The sequence below is a fragment of the Sylvia atricapilla genome, chromosome 26 (genome assembly GCF_009819655.1).
Source record: "Sylvia atricapilla isolate bSylAtr1 chromosome 26, bSylAtr1.pri, whole genome shotgun sequence".
Classification (NCBI taxonomy): domain Eukaryota; kingdom Metazoa; phylum Chordata; class Aves; order Passeriformes; family Sylviidae; genus Sylvia; species Sylvia atricapilla.
Window position 1 is genome coordinate 1,401,945 of NC_089165.1, and position 18,852 is coordinate 1,420,796.

Consider the following 18,852-nt stretch of genomic DNA (forward strand, 5'->3'; position numbering starts at 1 on the left):
CTGTCCTGGTGCACACATCAGTGAAAAAATAAGGGAAGTGATTCCAAAACAGGGTCCTGGGTGACCTGGGGCAGAAACATTCCATGCTCTCCTGAATCCAAGGGCTTTCCTACCCTGTCTCTTGCTGCTGAGGAATGGGGGTACCCCACGCCCTGAATGAACCTTTTAGGGACCTCTCTGAGGTGCAAGAATCCTTGTGAGGTGTGTGGGAAGGGCTGAGCTACTGGTGGGTCCAGCTCTCGTGCCTCAGTTTCCCCAGGTGCTGAGCCAGCCTGCAGCTGTCATGGACGAGGGGCCGTCTTCCTCCTCCCGTTCTGCAGTGACCATTATTAACCCCTGTGGTTTTCCCCCTTTCCCCATCCCCCGCAGCCCAAATCGAGGTGATCCCGTGCAAGATCTGCGGAGACAAATCCTCAGGGATCCACTACGGTGTCATCACCTGTGAAGGCTGCAAGGTGAGCCCGGGGAAGGGCAGGGGGGCAGCCCTGTGGGCTTGGCTTCCAGACGGGCACTTTCCCAACCCCTCCCGTCCCATCCCGGGCAGGGTTTCTTTCGGAGGAGCCAGCAGAACAACGCCAGCTACTCCTGCTCCCGGCAGAGGAACTGCCTGATCGACCGCACCAACCGCAACCGCTGCCAGCACTGCCGCCTGCAGAAATGCCTGGCGCTGGGCATGTCCCGCGATGGTGAGTCCTGCCCCGCAGCCGCCCCGGGGACACCTGCTCCTCCTCGGAGCGAGTCAGACACTCAGGATGAGGCTGCTTCCTCACAGGGCCAGAGCAGTGCAAGGAGGGGTTGGGAAGCAAGAAATGCTTTTGTGTTTTCCGTGGGAAAATCTAAACTTGTTCTGTTTAGTTTGACCCGGGGTTGGTCTGGGACAGGGAGGGGTGCATCCAGTGGGGTCTCAGCCCCGCTTGGGACTCGGAGACCCCCAAACCAGGCATACCCTGGGAGCCAGGACGTTTCCCAGGGCAGTGGGTGGTCGTGGCTTTGCCCTGGGGGGTGAAGCTGCCCTGACACGGCCGCTGTCTCCCCCTGGGGCAGCGGTGAAGTTTGGCCGCATGTCCAAGAAGCAGCGGGACAGCCTCTATGCCGAGGTGCAGAAGCACCAGCAGAGCCAGGAGCAGAGCGGTGGCACCAAGGATGAGCCCGAGCCCCTGAGCCGTGTCTACACCACGAGCGTCAGCAGCGGCCTCTCGGACCTGGACGACATCTCCACGCTGTCGGACGGGCTCCTCTTCGACTTCCCCCTGACCCCCGATGGCAGCAGCACCTACTACAACCTGGACCTGCTGGCCTCGGCGCAGCCCTCGCCCGACCAGTCCAGCCTGGACGTGGCTGACGCCACGCTCATCAAGCAGGAGTCCATCTATGAGCTGATGCTGGAGCCGGCGCTGTTGGCACACGGGGCGCTGGAGGGTGCCCAGCTGCCCCCTGACATCTCTGTCCTGGAGATTGGTGAGCACCAGTGTGGGCATGTGTGGGGCGTGTGTGGGGTGTGTGTGGCCCCAAGGATGGTGCTTGGGCCACCCCAGCACCTAGCAGAACATAGCCAGCTTTGAGGAGTCACACCTGGTCTGGGGGAAGGTGGTGGTTGGAATGAGATTTAAGATGAGAAATGCATGGGATTTAGGCTTTCAGCCCAAACCATTCTGGGATTCTAAGATAGTGAGCCCAGCCTCAGCTCTTGGAGCATCACCAAGGCTCCCTGATAGAGCTCAGCACACCCAAGGTCATGTGGCACATCCCTTGCTTGCTTTAGGCTCAGCCCCGTCTGCCCCATCTGTCCTCACAGCCTCGTGACACCATGTGAGAGCCCCATCAGCCCTCAGCACAAGCAGCCCCAGAGGAAAGGGCAGGGTTGGTGTCCCCAGGGGTTGGGGTCCCCAGGTCTCACCGCCCACTGTCCCCACCTTGCAGACCGAGTGGCCCAGAACGTGGTGAAGTCGCACCTGGAGACGTGTCAGTACACAACGGAGGAGCTCAAGCGCCTGGCCTGGAGCCTCTACTCCCCCGAGGAGGTCCGTGCCCTGCAGAGCAAGGTGAGTGCCACTGTCACAGCCCCCGCCACAGCCAGTGTCCCCTGGGGCTATGCTGAGGTGGAGATGAAGGTGAGGAGGGTCTGTCAGGGGTGGCAGCTCACATCCCAGGTGTCCTAATGCCACCATGCCCCATGGGTGGCACAGCACCGGGGTCTCATCGCTGCCCTGGGGGTCATAGAGCCGGGGTGCCGGGGTGTCAGCACACCCTGAGAGTGTCCCCACTGTGCCACAGAGCTGTGAGGCCATGTGGCAGCAGTGCTCGCTGCAGATCTCCAACGCCATCCAGTATGTGGTGGAGTTCGCCAAGCGCATCGACGGCTTCATGGAGCTCTGCCAGAATGACCAGATCATCCTCCTGAAAGCCGGTAAGAGGGGGGACCCCCACCGCCCCCCTTGTGTCCCTGCCACCCCCCTTTGTGTCCCCACTGTCCCCTCCCATCTCCAACACCCCTCCCAAGCGGCAGCCATAGGGCCACAAGCTAATCCCATCTTTTCTCTTGGCTGGTGCTTTCCTTTTGGGGGTCCCCCTCCCTCGCTGTCCCAGTTCTCCCAGTGCTGGAAGGAGCTGAAGGTCACATTTCAGGGCGATGGTGAAGGGGGGCACGTGGGGAGTGGCTGCCTTGGGCAGAGGCTTTTCTCCACGGCCGCCCTCGTCCAAATGTCACCCAGAAACTGGGATGGAAATGAGAACAGAAGGTTTTCCTCTGGGAGAAGGGGTGCCAAACTCAAACAGGAGCAGGGAGGATTGAGAGAAAAGGATTGGCCTCTTCTCCCAGCAAGAGACTGGGAAGAGGAGGAGGATGGCAGCGCACACCCATGTCCCCCACCCTTCCATCTGCCCAAGCTGGCGATGCCCTGCCCAGCCCAGGGAGCTGAATGTGCAAAATCCCCCAAACACTGGAAAAACTTCATGGTTTCCAATCTGTCAGAGCTGGGGAGCTGAGATTAGCACCCAGCACTAGGGACACATGCCAGTGTCTCAGCGGGGTGCTGTACCCCAAAGCCAGAGCTGGCCATGCCTGACGCGCTGGAGTTTAACTCGTTCTTTCATTTCTTCCTTCCATTTTCTTTTTATTTATTTTGTTTTCACCCTTTCCTTTCTCTCGGTGCTCCACCACGACCTCGGTCTCTCTGTGCCTGGCGGTGAATGACTGGATATTTCCCTTTGGTGAAATATTGTGGTCACAATTGGACACCTAAAAAACCCAATCAATCCCAAAAACCCAAACTGGATTTGTTGAAATACCCATTCTGCTCTTGGGAATGAACAATCTGGACCTCAAACGTGCACTGGGGGCTCTCCTCTTTCTTACATTTGGTCCTGGGGTGATGGAAACCCCCTGACCTTCCCCACCCTGCCCTGCCCTGCCCTCGTCTGCGCTCTCTCTGCCTACATCAGGTTGCCTCGAGGTGCTCCTGATCCGCATGATCCGCGCGTTCAACCCCTTGAACAACACCGTCCTCTTCGAGGGCAAGTTCGGTGGGATGCAGATGTTCAAATCTCTCGGTAAGAGCTGCCAAGCTGCCCCTCCCTTGAAGCTCTCCTTCTCCTCCTCCTTCTCCTCCTTCTCCTCCTTCTCCTTTTCTCCCTCTCCCTAGTCTCTGTTTTCTCTGTCCCTGTATCTGTCCCTCTCCTCTCCCTCTGGAGCCCAGACAAGGCTGGAATTTGCAGCCAGGTGAGTGTCCAGGACCCCCCTCCACCCATCTCGTCTCCCAAAACCTTCCCAAGCTCTGGGTGCCACTGGGTTCTACTGATGGGCATGCAGAGCAGTGACAGTGACATGTCCCTGCTGTCCCCTGCTCAGGCTGTGACGACCTCATCGGTGCCATCTTCGAGCTGGGGAGGACCCTGTGCCGCCTGCAGCTGTCGGATGAGGAGCTCGCCCTCTTCACTGCTGCTGTCCTGCTCTCCCCAGGTACTGGGGGCTGTGAGGAGGGCCCCATATCCGGGGTGTCCTGTGGGGACCCCATAAACCTCAGCACTGCTTCCTTGGTGGATGATTTCAGTTATTCCTGGGAAAGGAAGTTGGGGAAAACATGCATCTAACGATGCACACAATGCATCTGTGAAATCTTGGTGGGAAGAGGAACTGTCTCACCCATGGTGGGGTGGAGAGCATAGAGAGGAGCTGAGTGGCCCCAAAACCATCCTGGAGAGCAGGAAGGGTTAAAAGAGCCAGAGGCCACAGCCCTGTGCCTGGGACAGACCCTGTGGTGACTCTGTCCTTCCTCTCCCACAGACCGCCCGTGGCTGACTGAGTCCAAGAAGGTGCAAAAGCTCCAGGACAAGATCTACGTGGCCCTGCAGCACGAGATCCAGAAGAAACACTCCGCCGAGGACAAGCTCTCAAAGGTAGTGGCACAGGAAACCCATCCAGGGGTGCAGGGAGTGTCTGAGCTGATGGACCACAGGCATTTTGGAGAGCGAGACCTCAAACCTGTCAAAGGAGGAGAATTTCTCCTTCCAAGGGCTGTGAATCTCTGTCGTGGTGCAGGCAGAGGCAGCACCGTGCTGCTGAACCTGGCAGTGTGTCAGGAAGTGGATTTTTTAGGCAAAGGGAGCAATTTTGGGAATGTTTTGACCTGTACAGAGCTGAGGTGGGGAGGAGCCGCCCCTGTGGAAAGATGTGGGTTTGGGGTTGCTGCTGGGCTGTCCTACAGCAGGGAGTCTGCTGGTGCCCCAGTGCCAGGCAAAGCCAGTGATCCCCAAAGCCACCCGCTGGGCCCAGGGAACGGGGAACAGCAGTGCAAGGGACACCAACGGGGAACCCATGGTCCCCAAGCCCCCCTGCTTGTCCCCAGAGGAGACGGAACAGTGGCATCAGGACCATTACACTCAGTATCCTAGTGGTCACCAGTTCCTTCTCTCCCTGCAGATGGTTTCCAAGCTGCCCTTGATGAAGACCATTTGCAACCTGCACTTGGACAAGCTGGAATTTTTCCGTCTCCTGCACCCGGAGACTGCCATGAACTTCCCCCCCCTCTATAAGGAGGTTTTCAACTCGGAGCTTCAGTACAGCGACCCCCGGGAGAGCTAAGGCCAGGAGCCAGCGGCCCCCTTTGAGTTCCCCAAAACCTGGAGACGAACTGCACTTCAGAGCTTTGGGGCAAGTTATTTAAATCAAATAATCAAACTCAAGAGAACCCCGGGGGGGCTGCGGTGCCTCCCTGGCCCCATCTCCTCGCTGTGGATTGCAATAGCTCTTGAATGTAAAGCACCTTGAAGGAAAAAAGCAAATGGACTTTGCCATACCAGTGAAATGAATGTGAAATCTCTGCTTGGGAGAGGAGATGCTCCCGGCAGTGGTGAGGGACCGGCTGCTCCCGGTGACACGGGAGGAGGGAGTGCCCTTCCCGCTGTCCCGGCTGCACTCTCCACCTCCGATTTTTATTTCTTTATTTTTTAATTATTATTTTTATTTTATTGTGGTTTTTTTAACCCAGACACCAGGCATGGGATAAAGAAGGGGCAATGCTGACTCGGCTGGGTCGGGTTGGGGCTGGAGCTGAGGAGAGGGAAAAGACAGAGCCTTTGCTTTATTTCATCTCCCATGGGTGCAGCGGGCCCCTGGGAGGTTTGGCTGTGGCTGGTGGGGGATTCAGCACAGGATTTTCCTGTGGAGGAGGCTGGTTTGAGGGAAAAGATGTCCAGTGCAGCAGGGGGAATGTTTTGCAGGGTCTCCATGCCCTCCATCACAGCATTTTCCCAAATTCCCAGCCAGCTCCTCGTGCAGCTGGGCAACCACTTGACTTTACAGAGCAAATTCAGCAGGTTCACCTGCCTCGTGCCACCTTTGTGCATCTCAGAAGTTTTTCCAGGCCTGTGGGGCTTTAGCCAGAGCCCAAATCCTGGCCATCCCACCCTAGAGGCACCTGTGACCATTGGAGGGGCTCCAGGACTGTCCCTGTCCCCGTGGTGGCCGCAGCAGCAGTGGCTCTCTGGGTGCTGCTGTTGTGTGTAGTTCTCTTAACAATCCCATTAAAACTGCGCCATGGTTCAGCATCCAGAGGAGGGTTTGTGACTCTTCCTCCACCCAGCCCACAGCTGGCTCCCCCTTCCCACACCACACACAGGAGCCCAGACACAGCTGGCTGCTTCTGCAGGTTGGGTTGGGCCCAGGCTTTTCCCTCGGTGAGCTGCCTAGAACTGTTATTTTGGGGGTCGTTCTTGAGTTAGCAGGATTTAGGAGCTTTTTAGGGGGAGAAGCTGCCTATTGGAGCCAAGGGGAAGTGAAAGGTCCTTATTCCTTCCCTTCAAGGAATAAGGGTGGTTGGAAGGAACGTGGGGTTTGGGACCTGCTGCTCCTTTTGGGAGGCTCAAAATGGGATGAAGGGAAGGATTTGTGGGGTGATGCTGTTCTAGGCCACAGCAGCAGAGGATGCTTGAGAGACTGTGGCTCTGCAGATGGATTTTTCCGTCCCTGTTCCTGCTCCCGCTGCAGCAAATGCCAAAAAACTACAAGGGAAAAATCTGCTCCGAGGCAGCCCCAGTTTCTGCTGACAAAGGGCTAAAATCCCAAGCCCTTTCCTGCTTCATGCTGATTCCTCGTGCACCCAATCCTATCCTCTGGCAGCTCGGATCATCCCCAAGCGAGAGCCAAAACCTTTGGATCCATAACTGCACCCTTTAAACTAAACAAGCAGCTTTCTTAGTGACATGAGGGATATTCCTGCTTTTATTAAAAGACCTCTAGGGAAGACCATGGACCAGCCTTGACGAGGGAAGCCTCCCCAGGAAGCTGATGGGATTTCTGCTCCGCTCCAAGGCAGAGGGAAATGTGGGACCGCGTTCCTCCCCGGCAGCTGCCGCCTGCTGTGTGCAGCCCTGAGCTCCCTGGGTTTGCTGAGCACATCCAAACTGCTTCTGGGAGTAGATTGGAGCCTGCCAGCCTTGGCTCCCTCTCCTCTGGAGCCAGGTCTCTGGGAAAAGGCTGCTGGCCCTCCCACAGCCCCAGTGCCAATGCGTCGCTGTCCAGCGCAGCGTCCACAGAGTGGGGATGTGCCCGGCTCCTCTCCTGCCCTCTCCAAAGCTTGGACAGAAGCGAGAAGTCAGTACTGCCTTTTACGTCCAGAGGGTTGTGCCTTTTTTTTTTTTTTTTGGAAGCATCATTTCCCGACAGCACCGTTCACTTCCCAGGAAAAGCACCCCCAGAACACGACTGTGCTTCTTCGCCGGGGCGGCCGCGCGGCCGCGCTCGGAGGGAACAGCCCGTGGGTGTTTGGAAACGTTTGGGGAAAACCAGAGAAAAAATAAAAAAAAAAAAAGCACACACCCTTCTTCTTGCCCTCAGTATTTGTCAGCCAACACACACCAATGGCCAACGCCACCGACTTCATTTCATCCGGCAAAGAACCCAGGAAAGCACCTTAACTCGGGAACAGGCGGGGCCCCGCCGCCGGCCGCGCTTCTCTGGCTCACGGCACAGCATCCATCCCGTGGGGAGAGATTCGGGATCATTCTGAGCAATAAGAGCCCCCCGTGGGAACCTAGGGAAGACTGGAAGTATTAAACACGTGTAACTCGACCTGCCAAACCGCGGGAAACCTGCACTTTTCAATTCTCTTTAAAGGAACCGACTTGATTCGATGATTTTTTTGGGAGGGGATAAAGTGATTCGGTGTCGATTCAGTGATTCCTGGCCTGGGACGGGCGCCACGCATGGAAAGGGATGGCAAGGGATGGAGCTTTGGGCTCTCCAGGGCTGTGCCAAGGCCCCTCACCCCCACTGGGCCACCCAGAGCTCCAAGCTCACAGGGTAAAGGGAGAACGACAAAGCCTGGGCAGAAATGCCCAAAAAAAGGGAGATTTCTGCTCTCCCCTGTGGCCAGAGGGGAGGGTCCCCTGGAGCCCCGAGCCCCCACTGGCTCCAGTGCTCCGTGCTCGTGCTCCCATCCCAGCATGGGCTGTTCCTTTCCAACAGCTCTGGGCAGGCTCGGCCGCCAGCGATGGCTCTTTTCCAGACCAAGATTAATTTAGTGTTTGTTTGTCTGCTCTGGCAGTTTAGCTGAGTGTCCATTTTCACCCACAGAACCCTCACACTGTGTATAAAGATGGATCAAAAATATATATAATATATATTCTTGTGAATGTTGGTGCAAAAGAGAAAAATATATAAAGTTCCAGTCGGTTTCATGTTATTTTTTATCTTTATGAATGAAAGGAAGAAATGGAAACCCTTTTATTTCCATTTACCACCCCTCCACAAACACCTACCTGTAGATACCAACAGGTTTTATGGAAATGTTTTACTTTTTAGATTTAGGAAAATGCTTCTGTTCTCATTGAATGTTCTGTCTTGTAAGATTGTAATTTCTATTTTTTTAAAGAAAAGAAAATAACTAAATAAAATTTCCTCTTTCAGACCAGTCATCTTAGGAAGGGAGGGCAGGGGAGGGAGAAATGTTTATTTAAGGACAAAAACTGTTGTTGGAATTTTTCATAACATTAAATAAAAAGTAATATAATGTATGGATGACAACCTTTTTACTGAGGTGTGTTCTATAGGTACATAGATGTATATTGCACTAAATTTACAGGAAGAAAAATAAAGTCTGTTTCACAAGGTTAAAAAAAATAATGTTGGAAATAGTGATTTTAAATGTTAGCAAAGAGTGAGAGTGGAAGCGAATCCCTCAAAAGGATGGAAAAACCTTAATTTCTTCCATGGGCTCAGGACCAACCTGGAGCAAAATATCAGGATGGTTTGGGTTGGAAGGGACCTTAAAATCCATCCAGTTTCATCCCCTGCCATGGGCAGGGACACCTTCCACTATCCCAGATTACTCCAAGCCTCATCCAGCCTGGCCTTGGGCACTTCCAGGGATCCAGGGGCAGCCACAGCTGCTCTGGGCACGTTTCACAGACTAGCAAAACCCCCCCAAACCTAATAATGTTGGAAATAGTGATTTTAAATGTTAGCAAAGAGTGAGATTGAAACTGAATCCTTCAAAGTCTTTAATTGGAAAAACTTTAATTTGTTCTGTGCTCTCGAGATTGAGCTGTACCAGAATCCCAGAATGGGTTGGGCTGGAAAGGACCTTAAATTCCATCTCATTCCACCCCTTACCACAGGCAGGGACACCTTCCACTGTCCCAGGCTGCCCCAAGCCCTGTCCAGCCTGGCCTTGGGCACTGCCAGGGATCCAGGGGCAGCCACAGCTGCTCTGGGCACCCTGTGCCAGGGCCTCCCCACCCTCACAGGGAGCAATCACCTCCCAAGATCCCATCTATCCTGTGCAGGATTTGGACATAGGGGTAGATTTCAGGCACTGGGAGGTGTTCTTGCTTCACTTAATGCCAAGAGTGCAACAACGTGAGCCAGGAGGAGGCTGGATCAGTGCCCTGTGAGTGTGTGCTTCGTTTGGAGCCCTTGGAAGCACTTCCCAGCCCCTCTGCATCCTCCAGCCTGGGCAAGGAAGAGCAGGGGCCTGGGAAGGTTCTTCACCTGGGAATTCTGTTTAAGCACCCCTTGAGCTGAGGGACAAGGACTGCGCCTGGCAGTACCGGGGACACATTTTGGGGCAGGAGATTGGAGACAAGTCTGGAGGGATGGTGCATCTCTGGGAAGGAATCAGGGACGGCCAAGGAGCATTTGGGAGTCATTTTCAAACAATTCCCAGCCCTAGGAAGGAAAGAACACCCCAGATATACCAGGGCATTATACCTGGATATTCATGAATGTCCTCGATTTAACAATGATTTGAGGACTTGGATGCCAGGCAGCAACCTCTGCTCTGGGACAGGGACAGGAGCCCAGGAAGGGCTGGAGCTGTGCCAGGGCTGGGCTGGAGCTCAGGGAAAGGTTCTTCCCCCCGAGGGTGCTGGGGCACTGCCCAGGCTCCCCAGGGAATGGTCCCAGCCCCAAGGTGCCAGAGCTCCAGGAGGGTTTGGACAAGGCTCTCAGGGATGCTCAGGGTGGGATTGTTGGGTGTCTGGGCAGGGACAGGGGCTGCACTGATGATACATGTGGATCCCTGCTACATCAGGTTATTCCAGGATTCTTTGAACCTCTGTTTTGGGTGCAGACAGGTCAAAGGAATAACTGGGTGTGAAACCTGCAAATCTCATCCTCGTTTCCTTCTGCTTCCCCTGTGAATCTCTCCCGGGTGTCCATTCCCTGCTGCGGCCAGTGCAGCCCCAGAGCTGTGTCCCTCAGCAGCACAGCTGGGCTGTCCAGGAGCTGTGGAGCAGAGGGAAATAATGAAAAGGGATCCTTGGAACAGCAGAGTCAGTCAATGCCAGCTCCCTTTGCTGCCTTCGGCCATTCCAAGGGGACAACACGACTCCACTTTCCCACCCATTTGGAGTTCAGATATTGCAGGATAAATCCTGGCTGCTCCCAAGAGCTGGGAACAGCCTGAAACAGGGTGTTTCAGGCTTGTGAAAAACAAGCTTTTGGAGATGCTGGGAAAGGCCATCACCCACTTTTGGGGTGGAGGGAGTGGAGCCGGAGTGTCCAGGGAACCGCTGTGTCCCTTGTGGGGGCACCAGAGCCGAGGCTGCCGCCCCTGGATTGCTGCACACTGACACTTTGGCTTTCATTTTAAAAAAAATGTGACTTTTTTTCCCCTCCCCGTTTCTTCGGTATATGTCGGGAAAAACAAAATAATAGATTAAAGCATGGCAAATCCATTTAAAAATTCTTAGTGAAGAACTGCTCTTAAAACAAAAAAATGTTCGGGAAAAATGGCTCCAAGGGAGAAGCTGGGAATTGCCAAGGAGGTTTCAGACCTGAGGTCCGGGGTCAGGACGGGCTCTGGAGGGATCCCATGGGACAGGGGACAGGAGTTTGGGGTGGCGGGCGGTGTCGCCTCCCCGCGTCCCCCAGTAACGCTCCCGCTCTTACTGGTCCAGCCACACTGGATTTACTGGGGCCGAGTGACCTCTGCTGGTTCACACCCAAAATATTCCCCGAGTGTCGGTGATCCGGACGGATGGGAACAGGAGACCTGAGCCTTCCTTCCCAGGAACACCCGCCCAGCTGGAAAATCCCCGGCTTTGGGGACAATCCCCGGCTTTGGGGACAATCTCCCGCTTTGGGGACAATCTCCCGCTTTGGGGACAATCCCCGGCAGAACGGGGCAGCGCAGCCAGAACAGCGCCTGAACGCAGCCAGCGAGGAGCTGGAATTCAGGGAAGGGTGGCGGAGTCTGGGGAAATTTTAGGGTAAGTTTTCAGAAAGAGGGCTCAGTGTTTGCTCCGCTCAAAGGGATGAGCCGGACACACTCCCCGGAGCTGGGAGTGACACAAAGCTCCCTGGAGCACGGCCCCAGCGCTTGGAACTGTCGTTTAAAGTCGAGTTTTATACATCTGAATGAACAGGATTTGCAGAGCTGAGATCTTGGAGAGGGATCCCTAACGACATTAAGGAGTCTGATGTGGTGAAAAGAAGGACTTAGGGAGCTCTAGAACCAAACGAAAGTGTTCAGGCTGGAAGAGACCAGACCAGAAAATAAATAAACTAAATAAAATTTCCCCTTTCAGAGCAGTCAGTTTAGGAAGAGAGGGCAGGGGAGGAAGAAATACTTATTTAAGGATGAAAACTTTTGTAAGAATTTTTCACAACATTAAATAAAAAGTAATGTAACATATGGATGACAACCTTTTTACTGAGGTGTGTTCTGTGGTTACACAGATCTATATTACACAAAATTTACAGGAAGAAAAAGTCCGTTTTACAAAGTAAAAAGAAACCCAAAAAACAACCAAACCTAATAATGTTGGAAATAGTGATTTTAAATGTTAGCAAAGAGTGAGATTGAAATTGGATCCTTCGAAGTCTTTAATTGGAAAAACTTTAATTTGTTCTGTGCTCTCAAGATTGAGCTGTACCAGAATCCCAGAATGGTTTGCGTTGGAAAGGACCTTAAATCCCATCTCATTCCACTCCTTACCACGGGCAGGGACACCTTCCACTGTCCCAGGCTGCTCCAAGCCCTGTCCAGCCTGGCCTTGGGCACTGCCAGGGATCCAGGGGCAGCCACAGCTGCTCTGGGCACCCTGTGCCAGGGCCTCCCCACCCTCACAGCCAACAATTCCTTCCCAATATCCCATCCAGCCCTGCCCTCTGGCAGTGAAGCCATTCCCCGTGTCCTGTCCCTCCATCCCTTGTCCCAGTCCCTCTCCAGCTCTCCTGGAGCCCCTTTAGGCCCTGCCAGGGGCTCGGAGCTCTCCCTGGAGCCTTCTCTCCTCCAGTGAACACCCCCAGCCCTCCCAGGCTGTCCCAGCCCCTGGAGCATCTCCCCCGGCAGAGCCCTGGGCAGGTCGGTCCCGGTACTTTGGACAATTTTGGCTCTTCCGGCCGCCGTCCCGCGCCACCGCCCCTCCCCTCGGCCCTGCCCCTCACATGACAGTGGCGGTTATGCGCCGTGAGGCACGCCGGGAGTTGTAGTCCGTGGCACGGGGCGCCCCGCGACGGTGGCTATTGGCTGGACTCTGTTTCCCAGCGCACCCCGCGGCGGCCCGGGGGGAGCGGGAGCGGGCGCTCGCTGAGGTGGGCGCGGGGGGATCGGACCGGGGGCACCGGGCGGGCCGGGGGCTAAATGGGCGGAGAGATGGAGGAGACGGGGGTCGGGGAGGGGGAATGCGGCTGGGTGGAACCGGCGGCCGGGAGAGCTGAGGGTCGAGGGGCTGCCGGGGGAGTGGGAGCTGGGAGTCCGGGGGATGAGGAGGAGTAGGGCTCCACGGAGGAGGGACGGGCGAGCCGGGAGTGGGGGGAGCTGGGGGTCGGGAGGGGTCTCGGCGGCCCGTGGCGTAGCGGGGGCGAGGGGCGGCCGTGACCCTCCCTCAGCCCGGGCTGTGACCCAGAGGAGGGGTACCGGGGCAGCTCCGGGCGCCACAGAGGACGGGGCGATGCGGGACGCTGGCCTTGGGGAGGAATCGGGGACAGGTCTGAGGGGACAGGGCGGGTGTGGGGAGGAATCGGGGACAGCCCGGGCGGCGGAGGGATCGGGGCCGGCCCCGGTGGGAGCCGCTATCGGGGGCAGCGGGCGGGAGGAGCCGGGCCGGGCCGTGTCCTGTCCCCCAGCCCCGGGGACTGCCACCTCCATCGGCTCCCGAGGGGCTCTCGGGGCTTGAGCACGGCCGGCAGCGCTCGGGGGGACGCGGGGGGACAGGGTGACACCAGCCCAGCGGCCCCGCTCCCGCCGGGGAGGTTCGTGACAGGGATTCTCCAGGGGCTTTGAGGGTGAACCTCTCTGATCTGTGTGCTTCGGGTACCGGAGGTGTGTGTGTTGCCCTCGACAGACAGCACCTGGATGGGGTAGTTTCATTTCCCCTTCTAAGTTCTGGTCTCAGAGTCTTGTAACTCTCTCAAGAAATTTCTTCGTGGAACCTGTGACGAAGAGAGCAGTGGATTAGAAATTAAGCAATTGGTGGATTAATTTGTCTGCATTTCAGTGTTATTCTGGGCTAATTAATATTTTTTGCTGCTGTCTGCAGTCCAATTCTTCTGTGTGAGGCCAGTCTGAGCAGGTGACAAGGAGTGGCACAGGCTTGTGTCCTAAGCTTGCGTGTTTCTGTCCTCTTGAGCTGTCTGAGTTTCTGTTCCTGAGCGGCCACACTTCTCTTCTGGATGTGGTTGTACCCAAATCAATATTTGTCTGCTATGGGTTTTGCATAGGCAAATTAAGGCTCCTGCTCACCTGCTGAGGCAGCAGGTATAGGGCTGTGTAAACAGGCTGGGGAAGGGATTCCAGTTCCCTGAGGGGAATTGCTTCCGATTCAGCTCCAGGATAGGGGCAGGTGGGGCAGCAGAAGTGTCTGTACAGCCAGGAGTCCCCACGAGGCTCCTGGAGTTTGGAGCTGATCTTGGAATGATGTGGGAGGGGGATAACTCTTGGAACTTCACAGTTCCTTGCTCCTTTTCTCAGGCCACTGCTGCCATAGAGTTTCCCCATTCTCCCTGGTGTGCTGGGTGGCTATTGGAGTTATGTTTTGGCTGGTTGTGTCACTGCAGGGACAGTGTCCCACCCTGTGAAGGCTGGTGGTGCGTTAGGGAGAGGAAACACCACCAAAGCCAAGCTGTGTCAGCTCTGGGTTTATAATGCTGAGCTGATTGTTTTGGAGTGGCTGCTGCTGCCTTGGGCTCTCTGGGAAGTTCCTGGTAAGAGCTGGGCATCTGGAACAGGCTCAAACCCAGCCTTTTGTCTTGAAACCAATGCAGAGCCACCACTTTCTCTTTAAATTCAGCTGGAGAGATTGTAAGAAAAATTTGTTTGTTTGTGTTGGGAGCACCAGAGGCTGCCCTGATTCCCTGCCAAGCCAGGTGATTTCAAATCTGAGTCTCCTAGATATCTGCAGGGGTCTCATTCCTTTTAGGCTCTTCTGAAAGGTCTGGGGTCTGCTGGCTCAGGGTGGGTTCTGAAAGCCTGGTAGTCTGATGCTCCTCCCCAAAGGCTCAGCTTGAACCACTGTCAGGAGATGTATTTTGTGCCCAGATTTGTCATTCTGCTTGTGTTCCCATCCTTAAATCCCTGTTGCTGAGGGAGTGTGACAGTTCTGTGTGCTGGGATTCTGCCCCTCTGTTTGCTCTTTGCAAAGTGCTCTGGATGAAACCCTGGAGTACAGGATTGTGTGGAAGCTCTTGGTCTCGCTGCATCACAGAGTCAGGGTCCTTAAAGCTGGAAAAGACCTCCAAGGTCATCGAGTCCATCCTGTGGCCAATGCCCACCTTGTCCCCAAGTGCCCAGAGCACTGAGTGCCACATCCAGGGCTTCCTTAGACACCTTCAGGGATGGGGACTCCAATCCTCCCTTGGCAGCCCCTACCAAGGCTTGACCAACCTTTCCATGCAGAAATTCCTCCTGATGTCCAACCTGAACCTCCCCTGGCACAACTTGAGGCCATTTCCTCATCCTGTCATTTGTTCCCTGGGAGCAGAGTCATCAAATCAGAATGAAAATATAAAGGCAGTATAGAAAATATCCTAAAGCAGGGACTCAGAAACTGCAGGATTTGTTGGATGGAAAGCTTGGGATATTGGGCTCTTCTGAGATTGGCTGGGACATCTGCAGGGCACAAGAGCAGCCCGTGTCCTGTGAATCTGGTCTTGGGGACATGCTCCAGGTCACTTGGTGGGTTTATGGCAAAGCAGGAATGAATTCAGGTCTCCCACCTGCCTGTCACTGCTCCTTTTTTGGTCTGGCCTTTGCTTGTTCTCTGCCACCTTTCTGTGGTAGTGGAGAAAACAGTAGAGAGAAATAACAAGCTTTCAGAACGATTTGATATGGGCAGAATAAAGCAGAAGACTAAGAAGTAAGCAGGAATGCAAGGGATACTCAGTAAGTTTGCTGATGATACTAAACTGGGAGGAGCTGCTGACTCCCTGGAGGGCAGAGGCACCACAGAGTGTCCCTGACATACCCTTGGGGATGGGCTGAGCAACCCCCAGCCGTGTGACAAGTGACAAGTGCAAGTGTCAGATCCTGCCCTGGGGTGGGGCAGCCCTGGATGCAGGGACAGACTGGGAATGAGAGGCTGGAGAGCAGCGCCCTGGGAAGGGACCTGGGGGTCCTGGTCAGTGGCAAGTTGGATCTGAGTCACAGCTGAGTCCTGGCAGCCCAAAGGGGCACCGTGTCCTGGGGGCACCAGGCCCAGGGAGGGATTGTCCCACCCTGCTCTGACTGGGGCAGCCTCACCCCAGTGCCGGGGGCACTTTGGGCACCACAAGGTCAGAAGGATCCAAAGCTGTTGGAGAGTGTCCAAAGGAGGGACACGGAGCTGGGGAAGGGTCTGAGGAGAGGCTGAGGGCACTTGGCTCGTCCAGCTGGAGCAGAGGAGACTGAGGGGAGGCTCCTCGGGGGCTGCAGCTCCTCCTGAGGGGAGGCGGAGGGGCAGGGGCTGAGCTCTGCTCTGGGACAGGGACAGGAGCCCAGGAAGGGCTGGAGCTGTGCCAGGGCTGGGCTGGAGCTCAGGGAAAGGTTCTTCCCCCCGAGGGTGCTGGGGCACTGCCCAGGCTCCCCAGGGAATGGTCCCAGCCCCAAGGTGCCAGAGCTCCAGGAGGGTTTGGACAAGGCTCTCAGGGATGCTCAGGCTGGGATTGTTGGGGTCTCCTGGTTAACACCAGGAGTTGGACTGGATGATCCTTGTGGGTCCCTTCCAGCTCAGGATATTCTGGGATTATGTGATACTCAAAATGTGCCTCAGATTCCCTCAGGTATTCCTTCACAAAATTTTCCCTAATCTGAGATGGTGCAATGTTTCACACTGCAGTCAGTCATATTCAAAGAAACCATATTGTGTTGTCTGCCTAGAAAAACAGCTCTGCTTGTGTTTGTGTTTTGGTTTGGGAGGGAAATAGTGTCCCTGGAACTGACACAGGGCATTTTGTCTGTGAGATCCTGGTGAAGAAAAGCTCCAACTGTCTCCAGGGGACTCCTGAGTCATGTGCATTGGACTGTAAACTTCGGAGTTACTCACTGACCACAGATGAGCACAGTGGAAAAAGGAAGTTCACACTGGAGTTTCCTTAGCATGTGTGGGATTTTCCTCCCTCCACAAGCAGTGGGTTATAGATGAAGAAGATCTTTGCAACCAGGTGCAGGGTGTTGGGTTTCACCTATTGAAAATAAAACTGAAAATATCCAGGTGAATAGAGATCTGATTTACATATTGGAGAGGGACTGTTTATAAGAGGATGTAGTGACAAGGGGGAATGGCTTCAAACTGACAGAAGGCAGGGTTAGGTTGGATATTGGGGAGAAATTCTTGGGAAGAAGCTCCCTATCCTTTTACCAGGAATTGGGAAGGTTAGCACATCTCAGGAGGTGATTACTCAGTGTAAAACGTGGCCGTGTGTGCTTATCCTTGCTGAAAGACTTGTTCTTAGTGCTGCTTTATGGGTCCAAACCAGATCTATCTGTGGAAGGGGGTGCATCACCAGAATGCTGCTTTGTCTGGGGATCTTATTTATTTAATTCTTTGAGTTAAAGCCTCTCCACAGCACTGCAGGTCTTCTTGAGAGGAGGGCACAGGAAAACCATTGTTTGGCCATTGCAGGAAACCCGTTATCTGGTTCTGTCAAGCTAGGAATGTCTCCCTCAATCTTTCTTTCTGATTTATTTTCCAGTGGACAGCCACCTCTCTGCAGCTGTAGGACAGGAACACTGAAGTGCAGTAGCTAAATAGTCCTCTTCTGAAGAAGGACCGTGTTCACAGGCTCATTCTTCTGAAGACAATTCCTCTCTCTTTGAGCTTTAGTGTAGCTGGTGTTCGTGGGCCATTTGTTCTCCCCCCAGAATTCACAGACCTCAACAGGGAGCAGCTGCAGAAGGCTGGGGTGAAGTTTTAACGGTGTTCTTAACTGTCTTCATCCTCTGTTTTCTATTCACACATTTGAAAAATGCAAAGCAAAAGGCTCCCATTTCCAAACCTTCAGATACAAAAGGGTGTTGGGCAGTGTTGGTGTTGAGGGACAGCCCTGAGGCCTCAGCTGTGGCAGGGATGGATCCCTGAGCAGCTCCCAGGGGACACAGCCTCCTGTCCACACTCTGGGGCTTCCTAGAGTCTGGTCCAGAAAAAGAATATGTTCTCCTCTGTGCAGACCTATTTAAGCTTGTACATCTCTGCAGAGGAGGAACAGGCTGGTACAGTCCTTGGTGCTGTTGTCTCCTTGGGCTGGGTTTGAGCAGCTCAAATGAAAAGAAAAGCAAAAGCAAGCCAAAAAAACAGCTGTGCCAGTGCAAAACTCTGCAGCCTCCAGACCTTACCTGGGGCACAGGAGAGGACAGCACCGAGGTGCAGCAAAGGGGAACCAGCTGCTGTAAATCCTGAGAGATTTGAAAAGAGTGTGGCTGTTTTGACCCTGCTGCTGCAGCTGCTGTCTGTGTTTTTAGGGGCAGATTTTAGTCTAGACTGCCTTCATTTCTGTCAGACTCCACAGTGCTGGTTTGCAGGGTTGGTTCATGTGTTCTGTGTTTCCATTCTGGGATTTGCAGGTAGGGACACATGGTGTTTTTATCCTTAAGGAACAAGGGGTGGAATTAAAACTCAGCAAAGACCTCTCTGTGTATTTCATCTGTGGGATCAGCTCTGCCAAAATCAGCAACAAGACTGATGCTGGGTAAACTTCCTAGGATTTGCTTCTGCCAGAGTTAGAGCCGTGCTCAGTGGTGGTAACAGGAAGAATGAATCTGCATTTGTGCAAAATTTCTAAAATAACGAGGGGTGCTGGGTTTGGTTCCAGCTGTTTTTGTTTTGTTTTGTTTTGGTTTTTTTTTTTTTGTTTTTTTTTTTTTTGAGGGGGGGGGGGTTTGTTTGGTTTTTTTTGGTGTTTTTTTTTTTTTTTTTTTTTTTTTTTTTTTTTTGTTTTTTTTTTTTGTTTTGTTTTTTGTGTTGTTGTTTGTTTTGTTTTGTTTTGTTTTGTTTTGTTAAGCAGGAGTTTAGTGCCCAGCTAACAGGGATTATCTGTTTGTTCCAGGAGCTGGGAAGCATCACAGAGAGCCAGAAGTCAACAAATCTTCTCAAGACCTAAATGAGGCATTAAGTGTGGTGAGCTCTACACATTTCTCTTCCAATGTATGAGCTCTGCTGGGTCCCACCCTGACTTTAGTAGCTGCCCCTGGGAGCTACAGGTGTCTGGCAGGGGCTCCCTGAGCATCATCAGCTTTTGGCAGGGAGTGCCAGGGGCACATTTGTTTGCTGCTGGATAATACAAACCTTCCAAGTGAAGGAATGAGGCGCTGCCAGAGCTTTCTCTGCACAAGGAGAAATCAGGATCCTTTCTGGGAGCCTTCCTCCTTTGGGTGATTGACATGAGCAGTTTGTAGTGGGAGCCCTGGGCTCTTGTTTGTCACACACTGGGAACATTCC

General features: G+C 54.2%; 1 protein-coding gene across 1 annotated transcript; it reads left to right on the plus strand.

Annotated features, from left to right (window-relative positions):
* Positions 1-344: 344 nt before the first annotated feature.
* On the plus strand, positions 345-6,089 carry LOC136372044 (nuclear receptor ROR-beta-like). Its single transcript, XM_066336511.1, has 9 exons — positions 345-455; positions 545-686; positions 1,045-1,458; positions 1,921-2,042; positions 2,275-2,407; positions 3,442-3,549; positions 3,848-3,958; positions 4,283-4,395; positions 4,919-6,089. Exons 2-9 carry the CDS (start codon positions 674-676, stop codon positions 5,078-5,080), a joined length of 1,176 nt encoding a protein of 391 aa, XP_066192608.1. The 5' UTR covers positions 345-455; positions 545-673; the 3' UTR covers positions 5,081-6,089.
* The last annotated feature ends 12,763 nt before the right edge of the window (positions 6,090-18,852 follow it).

What these genes read in the sequence shown, in the direction of transcription:
- LOC136372044 (XM_066336511.1), top strand. An exon ending in TCCGTGCCCTGCAGAGCAAG is followed by an intron (nt 2,043 to 2,274) that starts GTGAGTGCCACT and finishes ACTGTGCCACAG; the next exon opens with AGCTGTGAGGCCATGTGGCA. An exon ending in GATCATCCTCCTGAAAGCCG is followed by an intron (nt 2,408 to 3,441) that starts GTAAGAGGGGGG and finishes TGCCTACATCAG; the next exon opens with GTTGCCTCGAGGTGCTCCTG.